The sequence below is a fragment of the Channa argus genome, chromosome 18 (genome assembly GCF_033026475.1).
Source record: "Channa argus isolate prfri chromosome 18, Channa argus male v1.0, whole genome shotgun sequence".
Taxonomy (NCBI): domain Eukaryota; kingdom Metazoa; phylum Chordata; class Actinopteri; order Anabantiformes; family Channidae; genus Channa; species Channa argus.
Window position 1 is genome coordinate 391511 of NC_090214.1, and position 21602 is coordinate 413112.

At 40.5% G+C, this 21602-nt stretch overlaps 1 protein-coding gene across 4 annotated transcripts; it reads left to right on the forward strand.

The window, feature by feature from the left end:
• Positions 1–1104: 1104 nt before the first annotated feature.
• il7r (interleukin 7 receptor) lies at positions 1105–21204 on the forward strand. Of its 4 annotated transcripts, none has more exons than XM_067483385.1 (11): positions 1105–1346; positions 2055–2384; positions 6048–6101; positions 14307–14575; positions 16728–16857; positions 16949–17103; positions 18548–18702; positions 18792–18948; positions 19032–19140; positions 19220–19292; positions 19437–21204. In XM_067483385.1, the coding sequence occupies exons 4-11, from the start codon at positions 14476–14478 to the stop codon at positions 19842–19844; spliced, it is 1287 nt and encodes a 428-aa protein (XP_067339486.1). In that variant the 5' UTR covers positions 1105–1346; positions 2055–2384; positions 6048–6101; positions 14307–14475; the 3' UTR covers positions 19845–21204. The 4 variants fall into 4 exon arrangements, with proteins under 4 accessions (XP_067339486.1, XP_067339487.1, XP_067339488.1 ...); XM_067483386.1 differs by having other exon boundaries at positions 14388–14575; XM_067483387.1 differs by having other exon boundaries at positions 1106–1346; positions 14307–14436.
• Positions 21205–21602: the final 398 nt, after the last annotated feature.

Below are 21602 nucleotides of genomic sequence, written 5' to 3' on the forward strand. Positions count from 1 at the left end.
TGTCTTGGACCTGAGGCAGACTGGAGACCTGTCCGGGGATTATCCTGCCCTCCTGCCCAGTGACAGTTGGGACAGGCTTCAGATACCTGCAAACCTGAGCAGAATAAAGCAGTATACTTTTGCAAAATCCAAATTATTATCCTTAAAAATGTGTGTAAGAAATTGTGATTTTGCTTTGGTCCAAAAGTGAATACGGTGTTTCATGGTCTGTGTGACTGTGTTAATGTTTATTATAGGGGTGAAATCATTAGATGCTTAGATAAACTGCGCACTGAATTTACGCGCGTCCATTCACCTTATGTCTTTATTAAATGACAAGTGAAAATGACAAATGACCAGACATCTAAAAAAAAAACACACACAGTCACGGCACCTTTGGGAATCCGCAGCTTCTATTATGACAAGTTTTACATTTATTTAAGTAATAAAAGCCGGTGAAGGAGACGCTGGAGCCGAGCTACACACAAACGGTCACATCCTCGCTTGTCTCGGAGGAACTACAGTGACAGCGCGTCGTTTTGGTGCAACACAGGTTGGACCTACACGCCCTTTTGCGCTGATCACAGGCCGTTTAACATGGACTAAGGAAAGGGACAAACGCTGCACATCCAATAGACATGAGCTGTCCATTGGGTGGACGTGTTCCTAGAACGTATCTACACCACAGTAATTGGGGGGTTTCGCTAAAATACACTATATTGCCAAAAGTATTCGCTCACCTGCCTTTAGACCCATATGAACTTTAGTGACATCCCATTCTTAATCCATAGGGTTTAATATGACATAAGCCCACCCTTTGCAGCTATAACAGCTTCAACTCTTCTGGGAAGGCTTTCCACGAGGTTTAGGACTGTGTTTATGAAATACATAATACACAGTGCTCGCAGTCTTCGCTCTAATTCATCCCAAAGGTGTTGAGGTCAGGACTCTGTGCAGGCCAGTCAAGTTCTTCCACACCAAACTCACTCATCCATGTCTTCATGGACCTTGCTTTGTGCACATGAATTCATTTATTTGGATGGGCGAATACTTTTGGCAATATAGTGTATCTCATGAGCATGAGAAGTTGTTATCGCGAGATAACGATATTTAAAAACAAAACCAAAACACACACACAACAGCAGCAATGGCTGTTCCTGGCGTCCGTACCTGCAGCTAGCTAACAGGTTTATTTAATGAAATAATAAGCGTCAGAGAGCGTATACATTAATAAGAGGAACTTTTGGTTTCTGAGTTATTATACTTATTCATTGAAGTGACACAGGACAACTTTTTTCTTTAAAACGTATCTTGTCTACATAGAGAATGTGAAATTCCGTTGGGGGACGGAGGTGCCATCTTGACAGGTACGTCTCAGCCTGACGCAATGATTATCTACACACCTCTTCATTGTTTTGTGTGGCTAAGAGTTTAAATCGTTCACGTTTGATGGAGGTGGGGTTGAAAGTAAGGTGGTAACATTATTACTCTACTGATCTACTCTGAAGACGCTTAATAATTATGACAGAAAGTTAAAAGAGCGTCCAACTTGCCAATAGAAAGGCATGGGATCCTCTCAAGATGGCGCACACAAACGTTCAACACAGTATGACGTCCATCTCTAGAAACTACAGGATAACATAAAAACTATGGCATTAAACTATGATCTCTGACAAATGTCCAGGAAGTTGTAATTTGAACCAGAATGTACTTAAGGATTTTACTACAAGTTGACTAGTTGTACAGTAAAATCTCTTCTACGTGTCTGTGAAGGTCACGGTTACTCCAAAGAGAGTTACTCTGTGGGAACTGGACTGATTTCATGTTCCATCTGAAAGGCTACTTCTTGTTGGGAGTCCAGCTATTAATCCCAGCGGAGTACATGGAGCTCAGTACAGCGAAGGCTTAAACTTTTACTATGGTGAGCTCAGGTGTCCAGCTGTGACTGAAAGACATGGGACAGTCATTTGAAGGCAGCAATGTCCATAAAGACATTCTGGGATGTTTTAAAGGGGTAAAAAAGTCCATCAGCATTAACGTGGATCATTAACGTGGCTTTTGGCTTGTCTTTTCAGCAGTCGCCACAGCGCAACTTGTTCCACACGTTGGTTTGGCATGAGTTTTTACGTTGGATGGCCTTCCTCCCCGACCCTCCCTCTATCTGTGCTCAGGCGAGGTGACACTTGGTGCAGTGGGATTCAATCCCATAGCCTTCTGTATCCCAACCCAATGCTCCACCCACAATGCGATCCAGGACTTATGAGCCACTTAGAGTCCCGTCCTGAAGTTCCTCCTATTGAACCAGCTGTTCAGTTTGACTCATAAGCTTGATGACACATATGCAGATGGACTGTGGCACAGTGACCCCTGGACGTGACCTCAGAGACACCTTCCTGAGAACAGAGGTGAAAGCATGACTTACGTTTGGCATTTGAATCAGCAGTAAAGAGGGATTTAAATGTATTTTAAATACTGCACCTGTCAGCACTTCTTACTTGTATTAATTTAGATTTCTAAAGTGCCTAGTGCCTTTTTTATATTTCATTATAGTTCTTCAGCAGTTAAAGTTACTACTACACACAAAGCTTTTATTAGAAGAAAGTGATTAAGATACTATATAAAAAATGTTTTTGGTCCTTCAGATTTTATTAAAAACATAGTTCAGTACAAAATTACATGCAGGAAACTTATTAATATTTTTACATTATTAGCAATAAGAGTATTACCGATAAAACAAGCTTCAAAAAGTCAGACTACTAAAGAAAAAATTGCAGTCTTAAATGCTGCAATACTACTGATAAAAATGACTGTATTCTGATTCTTACTTAAAAGTATTTATAGCAAAGTTTATTTGTCTTTTGTGGATTTTTTAATGGAAAGTGGTCACACTACTGTGAAAAAATTATGTATATAATAAATATATAATCTGGGTAATCCATACATTTTATTAATGATTGCTAAAGACTGAGCAGTTTGGCACAATTAATTCATCCTGAGGCCTGGTCCTGTGTCCAAACACTGTATATTACAAATAACTTTAGTGTATCAGTTGATGTGTTACACAGTAAATAAATTGCAGTTAACCAAAATATAACCTGGCTTACTTGCATTGGTGGAAGATAATATAAAACCTAATTTCTCCTGTAAAATGTAACAGATTATACTGTAACTATAAGGTGTCAGAAATGTTCAGTAACTATTGTAAACCTCATGTCACTCAAAACTAAATACTGCAGACAAATACAACAAACATGTAGTAATTGCAGTTAACATCACCAACCTGCAGCTCTGTGAACGTGAAGAGCTGAGGATTCCCACAGCAGCAGCTCAGTGTCAGTTGTACCATCTGTCTGTGAGCACAGCAGCTGCTCCTGAGGTTTACCTGTCGTTCAGGTGGCACCGCCTCACAGGACACTAATATCTCACTCACACAGGATCTGAGCTTCCTATGTTGTTGTCCTCAAGTCAAACCAGTGAATTTTACCCACCAGCAACTGTTCCTGACTTTTTTCCTTAACACATAGGAATTATATTTATCTGACTCAGTCCCACGCTCACCGTCCTGCTACTCAGTACTGATCAAATGTGGATTAATCTGCCACTAAAAGCAGTCACCAACAAATGCCTTGTCCCATTAAAATAAAAACTACAGAGAGCTGCACTTTCAGAAAGTTACTGTTTCACAGTGAAACTTCCAGTGAGCTTGGAGCTGAGAGTTTTTGGTGTGGGTCACCAGAAATACCACAATTCCTGCATCCACCAGAATGTATATTAAATACACTGCTGAATATCATTTTTTATTTTCTGTTACTTTTCCTCTACTGCACATATCTAACAGCTTCAATAATCTAATGAACTACTAATTTATTACTGTGAATGAAGTATCTGTCACTATGTAAAGTAGTAGAATCAGCTCCACCTTCACCTGCTGCTGCTTCTGGTCCACACCAGGTCTCTGTAGTAATACAGATCTTGTACTTTTTATTCATCACTACAAATATTTGGCTACTTTTTCACCTTTGTGAAGGTTTTCGGAAAAAATCTGAACTGAATTTGTTAGTTTGCCACCAACAGACTGATGTCCAATAGTGATTAACAGGAAGGGGCCCAGTGACAGGTTAAAATCTCCATCTGGATCTCCAGCTGATAAACTGATGTAGTTGTAGTATAACTACCTTGGAACCATTAAATTAGCTTCATTTACAGTTTAATTTACTTAATTGCTTAATTTACATGCAGGTTCCTCTGTTTGATCAGTTCTTTCTGCTCCAAACGCACAATGTTTCAGTCTGAGTTTGTCACACAGCTGCACCTGCTCAGTCAAACACTGCGTTCGTGTTAAGGCCCAATGTTGCTGTTTGCTGTGTTTTTAAAGGATGAAGACAAATTCTGAGTCAAGGAAGAGGATGTGGTCACGAGTAATTTCTGAACAAGTCGAACCTCAATTTGCACAGCGTGCAAGACCTTTCTACAGAAATCCTCTGGTCTGTCGGAGCCGCTGTGAGCCATAGTGTGTCCACAGAGCACAGGCTGCTGTGGGGTTGAACATGTGAGGAGCAATGTTGGGCTGAGAGGAGCAGAATGAAGAAGGCGTGAGGAGAAGCAGGAAGCAGAGTTTGTACAGAGAAGACATTCATGTGGCTGTTGTAGCCCGGGCTTCAAAGACTCCCTCAGTTTGGTGTGGCTTCACTCAGATTCAGCACCATCACATGTTACACTGTGGTTTCATGCTCTGGGTGGAGGTGTCAGCTTGGAGACAGAAATAGCTGGTGTGTAGGTCTGTGTGCATGGGAAGTAGCAGGGAGCAGTGACAGGGAGACGCAGCGCCGCAAGCAGAAGAGAGAACTACTGTCAAGCACTGCAATTTTACTTTATGTTGTCAATCTGTACTGCTCAAAAATGCTTTAAAGTACTGCACATTTTACTCTACTACATCGACAGCCAGTCGGAGTTACTTTACATGTGAAGCAGCAACTCAGATGAAGTCAAGTTGTTACCCGTGATTTGACTTGTTCAGGTTCAGTGGCATTAAAACATCACTGATCACTCACTAAGGTACAAGCAGCCATGAAAAGCACTGCAGTTCTGAGGAATTGCTCTTTTCATTTTCTCCTACTTTCTCTTACAGAGTCAAATACTTTAGTTTTACTCCACTACATTTATTTAATAACTATAGTTTCATAATCGGATTAATAAAACAATATCATAAGATTATTATTCTGAAATTCAGCAGCTACCCAGCAGAACGTAAAGTACTAAAAATGATAATTATTACATTCTAAATATATGATCATGAAAACTGTATGAGGTCGTTAAAATCAGCTCCATCGCATCAGTTATTAACACATTTATGCTGCTATCATGAGAGAAATGAGAAATAAAGAGTACTTTTACTTTTTGTGACTAACACTTTCATACCTTTACTTCCGTTACCTTTTGAATGCTGACTGAAAATGCTTACTTGTACCAGAGCGTTTCTGCACTGAGGTAATTATACCAAAGTGAGCACTATAAAAGTGGTGGACAGTTACTGTTAATACTTTTAAGGAAACACAGTTCATTATTTGCTCTTTAGGAACTTGTAGTTGATTATTTCCAGTTTGTCATGCTTTTGGCTTTTAAACGTGGAAATATTTTGTTGTGTTTTTTTTTTTTTTGTTTGTTTGTTTGTTTTAAGTTTGTTGCTGAGCAGGATACTAGAAATCTGAATCCAGGAACTACAACAGGAAGCTTTTATGCAGTAATTAATCTATGGCATAAAATAACCTCTTCTGCTGAACAAGTATTTCTACTTTGATGGCTTAAGTACATAATTTGAATTCTTTTAAACAGGTTTTTCTACTGAGTGGTATAGCTATGCACTTATCTGGAGTATCTTAAGTAGTACATATGCTCAAAGCCACAAAAATGGCTTCACATGGTTGCTTTGGTATTTTAACACTTTAAAGTCAGCCATTGTGATACTTTACCTACATTTTACTGCAAAATAGTTCTGTACTTTCACTTTGGAATTCGACTTGAAATTGTAATGCAGTATTTAATGCTGTGGGATTCTTACTTTCACTCAGGTAATGGATCTTCACATAACCATGCACCCAGATGACAGATCGCTCCCCCTGATAGTGAGTACTATATTCAGTATATTTTGTGTTTGTACTGTGTGTAGTATAAATGCAGGTTAGGCTGTGGTCCCTGCAATCCTCCCTCCCGCTGCTCTTCCAGGATTCTGAGCCCACCAGGATCCAGATTTGTGCTCGGCGTGTTCCCATCAGCAGCAGAGGGAGGCGACCCGGCACCAAACCACAGCTTAAGATGTTTTTGTGATGCAGAGCGGAGATAGGAGCCTGAGGCGTGTGGTTTGGCGGGGGCGGGGGTGAGCTTCTCCTCCCAGATAAGCTGCAGCAGCAGAGAGCAGGGTGCAGCAGGATCTTAACCCCTCACGGTCCGCTGCTCTCTCACAGGTTCTTCTTCACCGCTGACTCTGAAAACAAAGCCAGCCTCTTTCCTTCCATGATTTTCTCCTGAAAGCTGAAACAATAACCACAGTTGACGCCCACACACGCACTCAAGAGCTTGACGCCCGTCAACCCCTCAACCCTCGTACCCACCGGGCCTCATCTCCACCCACGACTGTCACACATGTTGTGCCTCGTGTGAACACAGCTCCGCTCCTCTACAGCTCAGCACAGGATGTTCAGAAACAGCAGCTTTACGTCTCCTTGGACAGTCACAGGCTCTGATGTTTGCGTACCAAATATGGAGATTTCCACAGAAATCTGTTATTACTAGGGAAAAGGGCCGAAGATTTACAAACCCCATATCCTGAAAAGAGAGTTCAGTGATCAGCAAATCATTTGGGACCAATTTCTGACTGTAAACAGCAAAGACACAAATCAAGTTTTAGAACAGACCATTTCTTTGTTTGATTTTTGCACATTTGCATTGATCAGTTGAACAGCTGAGATCCGGTATACAACAAGATCGGGAACATTTGGCTTTTAAATTAAAGTAGGTTATTTCCTTAGTTCCCAAACACTTTGAGAGGGTGTAAGAATCAGACACATTTCTATTTGATTTCAGAAGTAACTGTACTTTTCCTCCTTCTGCTGCAGTGGCTGAACATGTTCACAGCTTCTCTTTTACAGTTGTTTTACTCTTTTTGTAGTTTCTGCTGGAACAGAGAACATGCAGCTCAGCCTGAAGCACCAGGCTGCGCACCAACATTTCCCAGCATGCTTTGCTTTCCAACATTAAACATAGGTTTCAAACAAGCACAGACAGAAAGAGACTATGTAAACCACACCTAGGTCTCGAAGCTGTGCCGCCCCTGAGAGCTGCAGGAGAAGCAAATCAACAGCTGATTTAATCAAGTTAAAGTATCAATACCACAGTGTAGAAATACTGTGTACTAGTTAAAGTACTGTATTCAAAATTTAGCTCAAGTAAAAAACTACAGTATTACTTTGAAAACATGAAAGTACCCCATACTACTTACCAACTTAAACAGTTCTGATGATCATACGTTTGAAATGTTATAATTATAATGTGAATTACATTATGTACTCATAGTTGAGGATTTTCATCATAAAGGTCTGATGATTATGCTGTTTAATTTCTGAATTAGATTAATAAAACTATATATACAGGTAATAGTTAAATGCAGTGAAGCCAAAGTATGAAATGACAAAATAGAAAAGCTCAAGTAAAGTTTTGAAGAAATTCTACTGTAAGTAAATTTACTCTATACCAGTAAGTTATTACAGGTGCTTTGATGTGAAAGAACCTAATCACTTCATAAATTGTTTTAGTGGAGTCAAAGTATTATATTTGCCTTTGAAATGGAGTTAATGTGTAAGGTAGCAGGAAACCACCACATAGCAAGTGTGCGTGAGGAGTGGGACAAGGAGAGACCTCCCTACAGACTGAATACTGATCAGCTACAAAAAGAAAGTGAAAACCGTCAGGAAGAAAAATCATGTTGAAGCTGACATGTTGCAGCAGCAGCTTGTTGTTGTTCAGTGTGTGTGCTTATAGCGTGTGTATTCAGGTGACAGACGTCCTGCTGTTGTGTCAGGCTGAGACTCTGGAGCTCGTAGTAAAAGACGGCAACACATGTACATTTTGGCCTCATTTGAAAACAAACCAGATGGGTGAGCAGACAGGAAGTGGTTTGTAGGGTTAGACTTTGTGCTTCATGGAGGAAGACTCATGTCAGGCTGCAGGTCTGGCGTGCACCAAACTTCACATGCAGCAGGCTGTTTACCCCCTGTAAAGATGTTAAAAGAAGGAAAGTGTAATCACAGTGTTGTTTAGAAGCAGAGAGTACTTTTACTACAGTCAGTTGCTGACTGGTTATTTTTGGTTACTCCTCCCTGAAGTCCAATCAGTATCTCACAATTGTCTCATAGGTGCAGCATCAGTAGCCTCAGTCAAACCCTCACCACAGAATTCCATTTTTCACAATAACGCTTTACACTTTTGTGCACAAAACACCAGCAACTACTGAGGAATGAATAAGGAGCGACCTGATAGTTCAGTTCCCAAATAACTGAATTGATACAACATAAGATGAACCTTTATTTGTCTCACAGTAGGAACATTTCCATGTCACAGCAGCAAAATGTGCAAATCAGGCAAAGGTTTTGTCCAATATGAAAAAAAAATCAACAATACAAATAATTATACAATTATCAAACAATTGCACTAAGGTTCATGTTGTTAGTACTAACAATGTGTATGAGGTAGCAGCTGCCAGGCAGGTGGTTTAGATGAAGACCAAAGAGGATTTTTATGGATATAGTGAGAGAGAACATGAAGTTAGTTTGTGTGAGAGAAGAGGATGCAGAAGATGGGGGTTACATGGAGGCACGTGATTCACTGTGGTGACCCCAAAAGGAAAAGTCGTACAATGCGGTGCAGTAGTTTGCATCCTCTTATTCTTTATAACATCTTTATAGTCTTGACTTTATTCTGTAAAGTGCCTTGATAACTTATTAACTTATTCTCATAAATATTTCATGCACACTCACTTCATACAAATGTTCATCAGAATTTAAAGACATTTCATTGAATGTATGAAGGGGAATGTAAACATTATACCAATATAATTTACTATAAACTGACCATTTTTATTACTTCTGATAAGGAAAGAACGTTTGGACCAACTAAATGTGAACTGTTCTTATGAGGTTTAGGGGTTAAGTTTGCATCCCATGACTTCAGTGTGAGGAGATGCAAACGTTTCAAAGATTCAAAGTGTTTATTGTCATATGCACAGATAGAACGCATGTTTCCCTGTACAATGAAATTCTTACTTTGCCCTCCACTCTGAATGTCACACAGTAAAGAAGATGAGAATATACAAAAAATAGAAATAAAATAAAATACAAATGAAATAAAAAAAGTAAAAAAATAAGAGCAAACAAATAAGAGCAATATGGTAGTGCAGTTCTTAAAAAAAAGGCGATAAAGTGAGGTAGTGCTGTTCTCAGTGCGGTAGTGCAATTCAAAATAATTTGTGTGCAAATACAAAATGTGATTCGTGAGCAGTTGTGTCCATGTATCAGTTGTGTCCGTGTAACAGTTATGTTATGTTATGTTATGTTATGGTTATGATTGCAAACTCCTGTCAGCTGTTTAGGAGTCTGATGGCAGAGGGGAAGAAAGAGTTCTTCAGTCTCGAAGTCCTGCATTTCACACTTCTGTCACACTTCCGTCCTGAGGGTAGAAGTGTGAACAGTCCGTGCTGGGGGTGAGAGGGGTCTTTGAGGATGGAGGCAGCTCTCCTGTGGACTCTGCGGTGGTAGATGCTCTGCAGAGAGGGCAGTGGAGTCCTGGTGATCTTCTGCGCAGTCTTCACCACTCTCTGCAGGCGTTTACGGTCCATGACAATAGTGCTGCCGTACCACACCGTGATGCAGTTGGTCAGGACACTCTCAATGACGCAGCTGTAGAAGTTGCTGAGGATCTTAGGCGACATGCCAAACTTCCTCAGCCTCCTCAAAAAATACAGCCGCTGTTGGGCCTTCTTGACCAGCTGCGTGACGTGAGGTGTCCAAGTGAGGTCCTCAGTGTTGTGGACACCCAGGTATTTAAAGCTGCTCACCCTCTCCACTTCAAGCTCCCGGATGAACAGTGGCTGATGCGTTCTCCTCTCCTTTCGCATGTCCACTATCATTTCCTTCGTCTTGTCCGTGTTGAGGGTGAGGTTGTTGTCTCCACACCATGACACCAGACTGGCCACCTCCCTCCTGTAGGCTGCCTCGTCACCGCCAGCAATGCGTCCTATCACTGCGGTGTCGTCCGCGAACTTCAGGATGATGTTTTCCTTGTGGGATGCGACACAGTCTTAGGTGAACAGGGTGTAGACGATGGGGCTGAGTACACAACCCTGTGGAGGCCAATGTTTGTGATGAGTCTGGCTGAAGTCCTGTTACCAATCCTGACAGACTGAGGCCTGCCAGTCAGGAAGTCTAGGAGCCAGTCACAGACGGTGGGGTGTAGACCAAGTGTGGACAGTTTGTGGGTGAGTTTGTGGGGGATGACCGTGTTGAAGGCAGAGCTATAGTCTATGAAAAGTATCCTAAGGTATGAGTCCTTATTTTCCAGGTGAGAGAGGGAGTAGTGGATGGCAGCAGCAATGGCATCCGAGGTGGACCTGTTGGGCCGGTAGGCATACTGCAGGGGGTCAATAGTGTCAGGTATGCTGCTCTGAATGTGGGCCAGCACCACTCTCTCAAAACACTTCATAATGATTGGAGTTAGTGCCACTGGCCTGTAGTCATTCAGGCAGGTGGGTGGGCTCTTCTTAGGCAGGGGGACGATGGTCGTGGTCTTGAAGCACAAAGGAACAGTGCACTGGCTGAGGGAGAGGTTAAAGATGGAACGGAAGCTAATAATAAGTTCAAACGGACCAGGGGATAATGTATGGATGAAGGTGTCTAAAGAGCTCAGAGCTCCAGCTGATGCTGGACTTATTTGTTGCTAGTTGATAAATAAATTAGTTGTGGTTAAATTCCAGACTTGTAATTAAATCTGGTGCTCTGCCCCATTGGGCAGTGCCACAGATTATACATTCAGTAGTTCTTTTTCAAATCTTTTTGCTGGTGTGTATTGTCCTTCTAACGAAGAAAGCCAATAATGTCCCTCACACAGACCAATATGTCTGTTAAACATTGATGTCAAAATCCAAGCCAGCTTGATCGCCCAGCTTTGGGTGGTGTCGAACATGAATTAAACATTTTTCACTTTGGCCTCTGAGAAAAGGGGATGCACGGTGGAGCAGTGGTTAGTCCTACTGCCTACTGTGGGTTTCCTCCCAAAGTTCAAACAAATGCATGTTAGGTTCATTGGTGACTCTAAATTGCTTGTAGGTGTGAATGTGAGTGTGAATGGTTGTCTGCCTGTGTATGTCTCTCTGTGTTGGCCCTGAGACAGACTGGAGACCTGTCCAGGGTGAATCATGGATGATTAGTCTCAGAAATGAGCACAGACCGATCATCAATTTGATTTAATCTGTAATGCTGCAGCAGGAAGAATATGTCAGTCTAAATGAGTCAAACCCCCCCAAATCATATAAATTATCATGTTCCTAGAAGCACAGGCCGAGGTGGAGGAGTTGCAGCAATCTTCCATTGTAGCTTATCAATAATTTCTAGACCTAAACATAGTTATAACTCATTTGAGAGTCTTACTTTTAACCTTTCACACCCAAACTGGAAAACTCAAAAACCACTATTATTTGTTATCGTGTACCGTCCTCCAGTCCCTTATTCAGAGTTTTTGAATCAGACTTTAACATTCATGTAGATGCTGACAGTAACTGCCTGAGCACTGCGTTTAATTCATTATTAGATTTGATTGTTTTTTCCCAAAATGTAAGGTCACACCTTAGACCTTGTCCTTACGTATGGAATTGAAAAGGATCATTTAACAATACTTCCTCACAACTCTTTTCTGTCTGACCATTTTCTAATAACATTTGAATTTACAATAATCGACTATACAGCAGTCAGGGAAAAGATCCACTATAGCAGGTGCTTAAGTAGAAAGAGCTGTGAACAAATTTAAAGAAATTGTTCTTTCATCATTTGCTTCACCATATGTTAATACAATGGATAGTAGTCTCTCCTGCACAAGATGATTATCTTGTTGACAATTCTGCCGCCTCACTACGTTCAATACTTGATAGTGTTGCCCCTCTGAATAAGAAGGCAGTAAATCAGAAGAGGCGATCTCCATGGTATAGTTAAAGCAACACGAAAGTTGGAAAGTTAGAGGCGTTCCAGAAATTTAGAAGAATCTCATTTAGCCTGGAAAAACAGTTTTAAAATGTACAAAAAAGCTTTTTGTGATACCAGAACAGCATATTATTGATCATTAATAGAAGAAATCAAGAACAACCCCCGGTTTATGTTCAGCACTGTAGCCAGGCTGACTAAGAGCCATAGTTCTGTTGAGCCTAGTTTTCCCTTAACTTTGAGCAGCAATGACTTCATGACTTTCTTTATGAATAAAACTGTAGCTATTAGAGAAACAATTCATCAGATCCTCCCCCCAAATATTACAGATAGATCTTCATTTACAGCAGTGCTAGAATCATCAATAAAGCCCCACTCCCTGTTAGACTGCTCTTTACCCATAGATCTCTGAGCTAACTTCAGTTATTACCTCATCTAAACCAACAACCTGTCTGCTAGACCCTATTCCAACTAGACTGTTCAAGGAAGCTTTACCCTTAATAGATACATTCATATTAGATATCATAAATCTATCTTTAGAAGCAGGCTATGTACCACAGGCCTATAAGGTAGGTGTAATTAAACCACTACTTAAAAAAACCCTGTCTTGACCCAGGTGTTTTAGCCAATTACAGACCAATATCTAATCTCCCCTTTATTTCTAAAATAACGTAGTAATAAAGTAGTTGCAAAAAAACTATGTCACCACCTTTACAGGAATAATATGTATGAAGACTTTCAGTCAGGACTCAGAGTTCATCATAGTACAGAAACAGCACTGGTAAAAGTCACCAACGATCTTCTCATGGCCTCAGATAATGGACTCATCTCTATACTTGTTCTGTTAGATCTTAGTGCTCCATTTGATACCATTGATCATAACATTTATTACAGAGACTGGAACATGAAATTGGGATTAAAGGAACTGCACTAGGTTGGTTTAAATCTTATCTATCTGATAGATTTCAATTACTGCAAGGAACCTTGGAGTTATTTTGACCGGGATTTGTCTTTTATCTCACATATAAAACAAATCTCTAGAACAGCCTTCTTCCACCTTTGTAACATTTCCAAAATTAGGAGCATCCTGTCTCAAAGTGATGCCGAAAAACTAGTCCATGCATATGTTACTTCTAGGTTGGACTACTGTAATTCCCTACTTTCAGGATGCCCCAGTAACTCCCTAAAGAGCCTGCAATTAATCCAAAAATGCTTCAGCAAGACTGCTGACTGGAACTAGCAAGAGAGATTATATTACACCTTCACTAGCTTCATTGGCTTCCCATTAAATCTAGAATAGAATTTAAAACCCTGCTTCTTACATATAAAGCTCTGAATGGTCAGGCTCCATCATATATAGAAGACCTCATAGCACCATATCATCCCAGTAGACCACTTAGATCTCAGAATGCAGGCCTATTTGTGGTTTCCAGAATTTCCAAAGGTAGAATGGGAGGTAGAGCCTTTAGCTATCAAGCTCCTCTCCTGTGGAACCAGCTCCCAGTTCAGATTCAGGAAGCAGACACCCTCTCTACTTTTAAGTTTAGGCTTAAAACCTTCCTCTTTCATAAAGCATATAGTTATTTATAGTTATGCTGCTATAGGCTTAGACTGCTGGGGGACCCACCCCCCAATGCACTGAGCCCGATGTTTTTTGTTCTGGTTCTGCTGGAGGTTTCTTCCGTTAAAGGGAGTTTTTCCTCTCCACTGTTGCCTAGGACTTGTTCAAGGGGGAATTGTTGGGTTCTCTTTAAACAACTTTATAGTCTTGACTTTATTCTGTAAAGTGCCTTAAGAGGCCTTTGTTATGAATTGGTGGTATATAAATCAAGTTGAATTGATTTGAATAGAGCTGATGTGTTGTCTCTGAATACGTATATAGTTGACTGATGAGATGACTGATCCACCAGTGAGATTAAATGTTTAGTGTTTGAGGAGCTGCTCCCTGGCTGCTTCTGCTCAAATGTCAGTCAGTGACTGACTGCTTGAGGCTTTTTGTGAAAATGTGTCCCCTGTGTTCAGCAGTGACAGTGTTAACTGTCCAATAACAGGAGCCACTGCTGAACAAATATGTTTTCTGATTTACAGAACATCCTGTGAGCTGAGACTAACCCCCCACTTCTTTCTTCTGTGCACTGGCCACTCCTCCTTCCTCTCTGACAAGAAAAGCAGTCGACAGCTTCAGAGGCTGCAGAGTGAGGATTCTGCTGACGGCCAGGTGAGCAGGTCTCTGCAGCTGTGAGCAGACTAAGAGGAGATGCTGTCTCATTGTAGGGTCGGTCTGCAGCCGCTGCTGCTGCTGCTGCTGCTAGTGGCGGAAACTCAGGCTCAGAGTGGAGATGGAGACACTGACATGGGTGAGAACAGCTTTAAAATGTCTGTTGCTCACTGTTAGAGAGACACATATTTACTCAAATGATAAAACTGCTTTTATAGCCCGTACTGGGACAAATACCTGCAACATCAGTAAATGTCAGGATGGTTTCACAAATGTTATTCAAACACTTTTTGCACGTGAGTCTGTGTTTGAGTTGACATAAGTCAGAAGTTGATCCTGAAATATTTGAGTCTGGAGTTGATGTTTTCATCAGTAAATACAGGAATAGTGGCTAGATGTTGTTGTTATTATTAGTAATATGCAGCCAACTGTCAGAAACACCAGAATCTTTAATGTCTGTGAAGAAATATTAAAAGGTCCAACTACTATTTTCTGCACTGTAAAAACTGAGATTGGGGTGAAGCAATATTTAAAAAAATCTTGAGTACAGTTTAAACAATAAGAGTGCAGCTAGTTTGTTTTGTTGAAATCATCACATTTGAATAATTCATTGGATTTTTCTTTTACTATACTCCAATTATCTTGAGTAGATTTTAATTAACTTTAATGAATTTCACTTAATAGAAAGGTCTTTGGTTTTAATCAACTTTTACTAAACGGACGTTAGATGAGCTGGAACGTTCTGGTTATGACTGAGCCGCACAAATACACATCTGTTCACATTGTTGGCTACAGTAGCTTTAAAAGACTTATCTATTATTAGCTAAGTAGCAACAGCAGTGGTTTGAGCTAATGTTTGGTCACATTGTGTTTTCACAGTGTCACTGTTGTGGCAATGCATGTTTGTGACTGTGTTTGATCTTGTTAACTAGCTTTGTGTGCTTGGATTGTCAACAGAAAATAGCTTGTGATGATGCTGGGATATTGAATAAAATCAAATCAATGGCTTGATGAAATTAGGTCAAAATAAAAGGTAACTTTAGTGAATGCAAATTAATTTTACTCACATACTTAGTAAACACTATTAGGGTATTAAGCATGTAGAGAAATTTATTTAAAAAAATATATATTTTATTGCTTTACTTAGTAGTGACATATGGTTTTTAAGTCAATTACAGTAACTTAAATATATTTTACATTTTGCCCTTAAAATCTACTGTTACAGTATTTTTAAGTAAATAATGCTGATGTTTTTTAGAGTAAACATTTGTTCCTTCGTACCTTGATTCAGCTTTTTTGACAATATGAGTGACAAGTGTCAGCTCAGATGTTTGTCGCTGATGAAGAGCTTTGACTGAAGTGAACTGTTTAACTTAGGGTCATTATGCAGTTAAAATTGTATCCCTAATTAGTTGAGAAATGTGTAATAAATGCTAATAACACACTATATTGCACCTGTTTGCTGCTCTAAGTGAAGTTTGTTAATGCTTAGTTTTGTTTTAATGTCTCCTTTATTTAGTTCCAGGGGTGTTTTACTTCTGCGAGCTGTAATGGTTTATTAAAACACAACTGAGCACGGCTCTGCGACAGTTAAAACACATTACACATTAGTGTGAAAGATAAAAAAAACGAAGCATGAACAGTTTGTGTCTCCGAGAGGCTAAACAGTTTAGCTCCAGTGTTCATTTCCGATGAACTGATTATAGTGAGGATGGCTGAGGAAATCATGTCATCACTTCAGGTCTTATCAATAGATCGCATTTAGATTCTGTGGTTGTTTTCTCATTTTACCTGCTTCCCTTTGATCACAAACATGATTGCTGTGCATATTCCACACATCCTTAATATATTTCAATAATTCTTTGAGGTTGCTGGGCTTGGATGAGTTGTATTTATCCGACCCAAACAGTACGTTTTTCCTCATGTTATCCAACACCAAACAGTCAGGCAGATAAAAATCTATAAATTCTTCTATAAAAACAGTTGTGTCTGTTGCAGATCTGAAGCAAATTATTTTTATCTTGTTGTAACTAATTCTCCACTTTTCAATGGAACTACAGGAGCATGTTCCCCTGATTTTAGCTTCATTCGGTTCACATCCAAAGTATTAAACCTGATGAGCCCTAGTAAAGCTTTGAGATGTTACAAGCCACACATAGCCCATAGTTTCTAAGTCAAGATTTAAAAAAGTGAATTATTATTTAATGTCCCTGGTTTCACTTGTTAAAATAAAGTTTGCTTGTTTAAAGCTCCTTTAATTGAAACAATTTCTTTGATGTCTGTAACCACAGAGCTCAGAGTTAGCTGCACCTCTGATATCACAAGTCATATAAGCTCTCTGACCTGTCAGCTGCTTGGAGGACGAAATGACAATGATGACGATGAAGATAATGGTGACAGCATTGAGAGAATGAGCCTGTGGTAAAGCACCTATTCTAACATTTGGTACTGTCTGTCTGTATGTCAGAGGATATTCACATAATGACAGAAACCACTTTTCCTTTGTTCACAGCTACAAAGACTGGCCCATGGGGGGTCGTCTGAAGTGTCTGAAGGGTTCTGGACACACGATGAACTTTACCCAGTCACCGGTGAATATTATAGCCCTGACTGTGCATCTGAAGAGCGGAGGCAACATCACAAAAGAAGTAAAGCCTACGAACATAGGTAAATGTCCAACAGTGAAATTATAAATCCAACATGTTAAGAAGTGGAATGAGCCACTGGTGTAAGCGGGACTAGACTTTAAGATCAAGAGTGGCCTGTGTTGCCCTCTAGTGTTAAGGTAAATAAAATTGTTCCAGGGGGTCAGAGTTTAATGTATTTGATGTTCCATTCTCCAATTTTACAGTGCATAGCACCACATTTTTGAATCAGGAAATATCTTGCCACAGTTCATTGTTACCCCGCTGCCCAAAAGGCTTCTTCAGTTCTCATTATCCGGCAGTGAGTCACACTGGAGGAGTTCACACCTTCAGGGTTTCTGAGGTCACATGTCTACCTGTTAGTTTGGTGTAGATGGCCTCCTTCACACCTTTTTAAATTCACCGGTCGTCAATATGTGGACATTGTCTTGGCCCTTGTCTTTCAGATGCTATGGACTGCTGAGTCTTGTACTGTTTCTCCTGTGTGTGTACATCTGTACATTCCTCTCTGCACTGGACTAGAGATACTACTACTACTACTACTAGATACACTGCTTTGCTTATGTCTGGGTGTTTTGTCTTTGCGGTGGACCAGTGTCTGCCTCACTGTGAAGCTGAAATGTACCGGAATGCTGTTTGTTGCAAATGCTCGTGTGTTTCTCAGATAATCGAGGAGCATATGGGATCACAATGTTGCTGATCCCTGATTAGTCAAACACTGCAGATCTTTCAGAAAACCCAGCCTTATTAAAATCCTGCTGCACATGTACTGACTAATTGCTTGAAAATGCAAATGACACTAAAACGTTTCACCTGATTTCGTCATAGAAATGAGTGCACATACACGAGAATCACTAACACTCGCACAGTTCATTATGAATGGAAATAGGAACACACTGAAACAGCATATCAATATTTGTGTGTGGTCGACCGCGATAAGGAAGATTTACTGATTGTAATGCATCAGCGAGGTTTTAATACATGTGACCATTATGCACGGCCATCTGTAGCATGGTGTCATTCTTTTGTCACATCTAAAATTATCCAGCATCACTCTGGTTTCTAAGGCTTCTGCATTAGATGTCTGAAAGGTGATGGATTACTGACTCATGTTTAAACTACACAAATTACCTACTTCACAGTTGATGATTGATGAAATAGAAAACACAAAATAAATTCTAAATTCTAAATAAAATAAAAGCCCATCACTCAGTAATTTAGAATTAGGTTTTTAAATAAGCATTTGATCCGAATGTAAAATTCAGCACAATAAGACCATCAGGAATATTTACAGAACATGTGAACAGAGAGTGTTCTTATATCGGAGTGGGTGTCTCAGCTTTAACCACCTCTTGATTATTTTATCCGTGCCGTCCCTAGAAAACTCTGTATTTCAGATCTGAAGAATGTGTGAGGTGTGTGTTGTTTATACACCTCTGATGTTTCACTTTGTTGTGTCTCTGCAGTTAAACCGAGAAGCCCTCGTGTGCAGAACGTCACTTTCAACCTGGAGTCTAACCAGGCTGTTATTTATATTCAGACTCCGTACACACACAACGATTACCTGAAAGTGGAAAATCAACTGTTCCAGCTGCACATCAGCACCGCAGGCAGTGAAATGGTAGAGTAATCAAATTACAGTTAACTTCTGTACATTAGAAATCATTCAGCAGTGTCTGGATTTCTCACACTTTTTCTGTTTGAACACAGACTCAAAACCTATCAGGATCGGACAATATAAAGATCAGCATGGATCACCTCCGAAGAAACGCACAGTATTTTGTCAGTGTGCAGGCGATACCTGTAGGCAGCTCCCTGCATGGCAGCTGGAGCGAGTGGAGTGAAGCCTTCACTTTCATCACTCCTGGTAAGAACAAGTCTGCTTCAACTCTAGGCACAAGAGAATTACTACAATACAACTTTCATGTCTGTCCTTTCTCCTTTTTCCAGATGAGGATCACGATGAGGTCACAAATAGCCAGAAAGTGTACATACTGATAGTGTGTCTCATCTCTTTGGTGGTGGTGACTTCCAGTGTTGTCTTCCTCTCAAAAAACAAGTATATCACTACTTTGCTTGTCAGAAAATCTCTATGAAATTATGTTTCATGTAGTAATGTGTTCTCTCTTTCCTTCCAGGATAATCGCCTACATGTGGCCGAGCATCCCACATCCTAAACACACGCTGGTGCAGATCTGCAAACCAAACAAAGTCAGTAACTTGACCTTGAAACAGTCTGTCATTTCAGATAATTAGCTGACACAAGACTGCTGGCCCCATTGGAACATTGTCTGCAAGTGCAAATGTTTGAAATATCTCTTTATTAAAACAGAATCCGTTTTTCTGCGGTTGCAGGGTCTTTTGTTGAACTTGAAACCCGAGGTGTTCAGTGCCCTTAAGGTTTACCCGATGGAGGAAACTGAGGAGGATCAGGGTGAAGACACGCAGCCTTCAGTCAATGCTCTTGCTGCTGATGGGACTCAGTCAAACAACCCCAGCTCCACCCAGAGCTCTGACTGCAGGAGCACCACCAGCATCAGCACAGAGGAGCTGGAGCTCTCCACCCTTTTGAGCAGGAGCTCCTCCAATGGAGAGGACAGCCTACAGAGCACCAGTCCTTCCCCCATTAACGTTCTGATGCTCTGTGAGGTTCCCATACCTCGGCCTGAAGGCAGAAGTGGAGGAAACCAGGTGGAGCTCTTTGGACTGGGTCAGCAGGAGGAGGCGTATGTCACCATGTCCAGTTTCTATCAGATCAAGTAGGTCAGGATGAGGACACACTAGACCAGGATCTGAGTTTATCAAACTTCTACAAATTACACTTCAGGACGCTTTAAAACACGGGTCCAAGCGGGTCTCAACGGTCACCCAGAGGGATCACAGATTAATGAATAAGAAAGTGCCTTCTCCAAACAACAATACAGACTATGAATAGAGACATATTCACTCAGAATAACTTACTGTGAGACCAGTGAGTTTCAACTTGTGGTCTACATCAGGGACCTGCACCTTGGAAATTATGTGCTAATGTCCTTACTCTGCTTTTAATCCGTTAGGCCAAAACTTCAAAACGTTTTTAAACTGTTTTCCTTACTTTGGTGATCCCAAATCATTAGCAGATCAGTTACTAAGCATATTTTCATACAGCTTCTTAATTTATAAACTGTATCTATATTTGTATACCTCTTAATCTGGGGTAATGCAGAGATGGATGTTAGAGGAACCTTAGAAAATTGTACGAGTGTTTTGGAATGTTTTAGATCGAATCGGAGTACTTGAAGATTTGCCATAGCATACTACCATCCAAGCAGGAGTTAAAGGGTCAGGTCATCTTTCAGCTGGACATGCAGTGGATTATCTGACTAAACTTGTAAAAGTTTGAAAGCACAGTGAGAGAACTGGATTTTGGGAGGTACTCTTTGAACTTGTAGCATGCTTTGGATTTTTTACAGACCGATGAGAAATGAAAGTAAATGTCCGCCAAAAGCTTTCAGAAAAATTTTAGCACTCCTTGTCCTATATTTTTCAGATGTAAGGACCACAGTTTACCCTACCACTACACCATTACCTTGTGGGTGTTAAACTTCCTAATAAAAAAAAAAACCCCACCTATAGCATCTGCAAGAAGACAGATAGCATATCTTTAATGACCTCTGTAGAGCAGAGCACCCCACAGTGGATTTTCCGAAACACCAACATTTTCAGTGTAAGCTTCAGTGTAAGCACTATTTAAATGACCCCTCAAATCTCTTTAGTGACCACTGAGACCTCCAACAAAACAAACTCCATCTAAATCTTCCAGTGAAATATCTGAAGATTTCACTCATATAGGTCATGGTTATCCAAAAGGTGCGGTTCAGTGTCAACCTTCAGGATCAGGTTGCTGAAAACGTTTCACCTCCATTATAAACGTTTCTTCAGTTTAACTCCGGCTGAGGACTCACCGATTTCCTCTGAAACTCACCTAAGATAAAACTAAGGAGAAAATTTCTGGCATTGAGTAATGACCACTAGGATCACCAAAAGGGCCACAACAACAACCAAAGAACACCTAGAACCTTGTACAGTATGACCCCAAGAACCACCTGAAGAACCTTCTTAGTTGCAAAGAACAATTTAGAAATCCCTAACATATCTTTAAGACTTGCTAGAACTTCCTTAGCAACAATGTGAATCATCTCCTTAAGGATCTTTAGAACTCATGCCTCCCAAATGAACAAATGACTCCAAAAATAAGCACAGGAACCACCTGAAAGACCCCCACCTCCACAAGAACAATACCCACACAAGTCCTGGTAGTTCCCGCTCAGCAACTAGAAACGAGTACATAGCACCTCTCCAAAGATCACCACAACAACCTATAGCAATCCTAACATTTTTTAAAGGCCTACAGGAACTTTCTCAGTTATTAAGCCATCTGAACAATTCTCCTAAAGGACCTCTAGAACATATTTTGTTGATCACAAAAAAAAAACCTGAAGGACCCCTCATATTTCCTGCTGCCCTAAATGACCACCATAA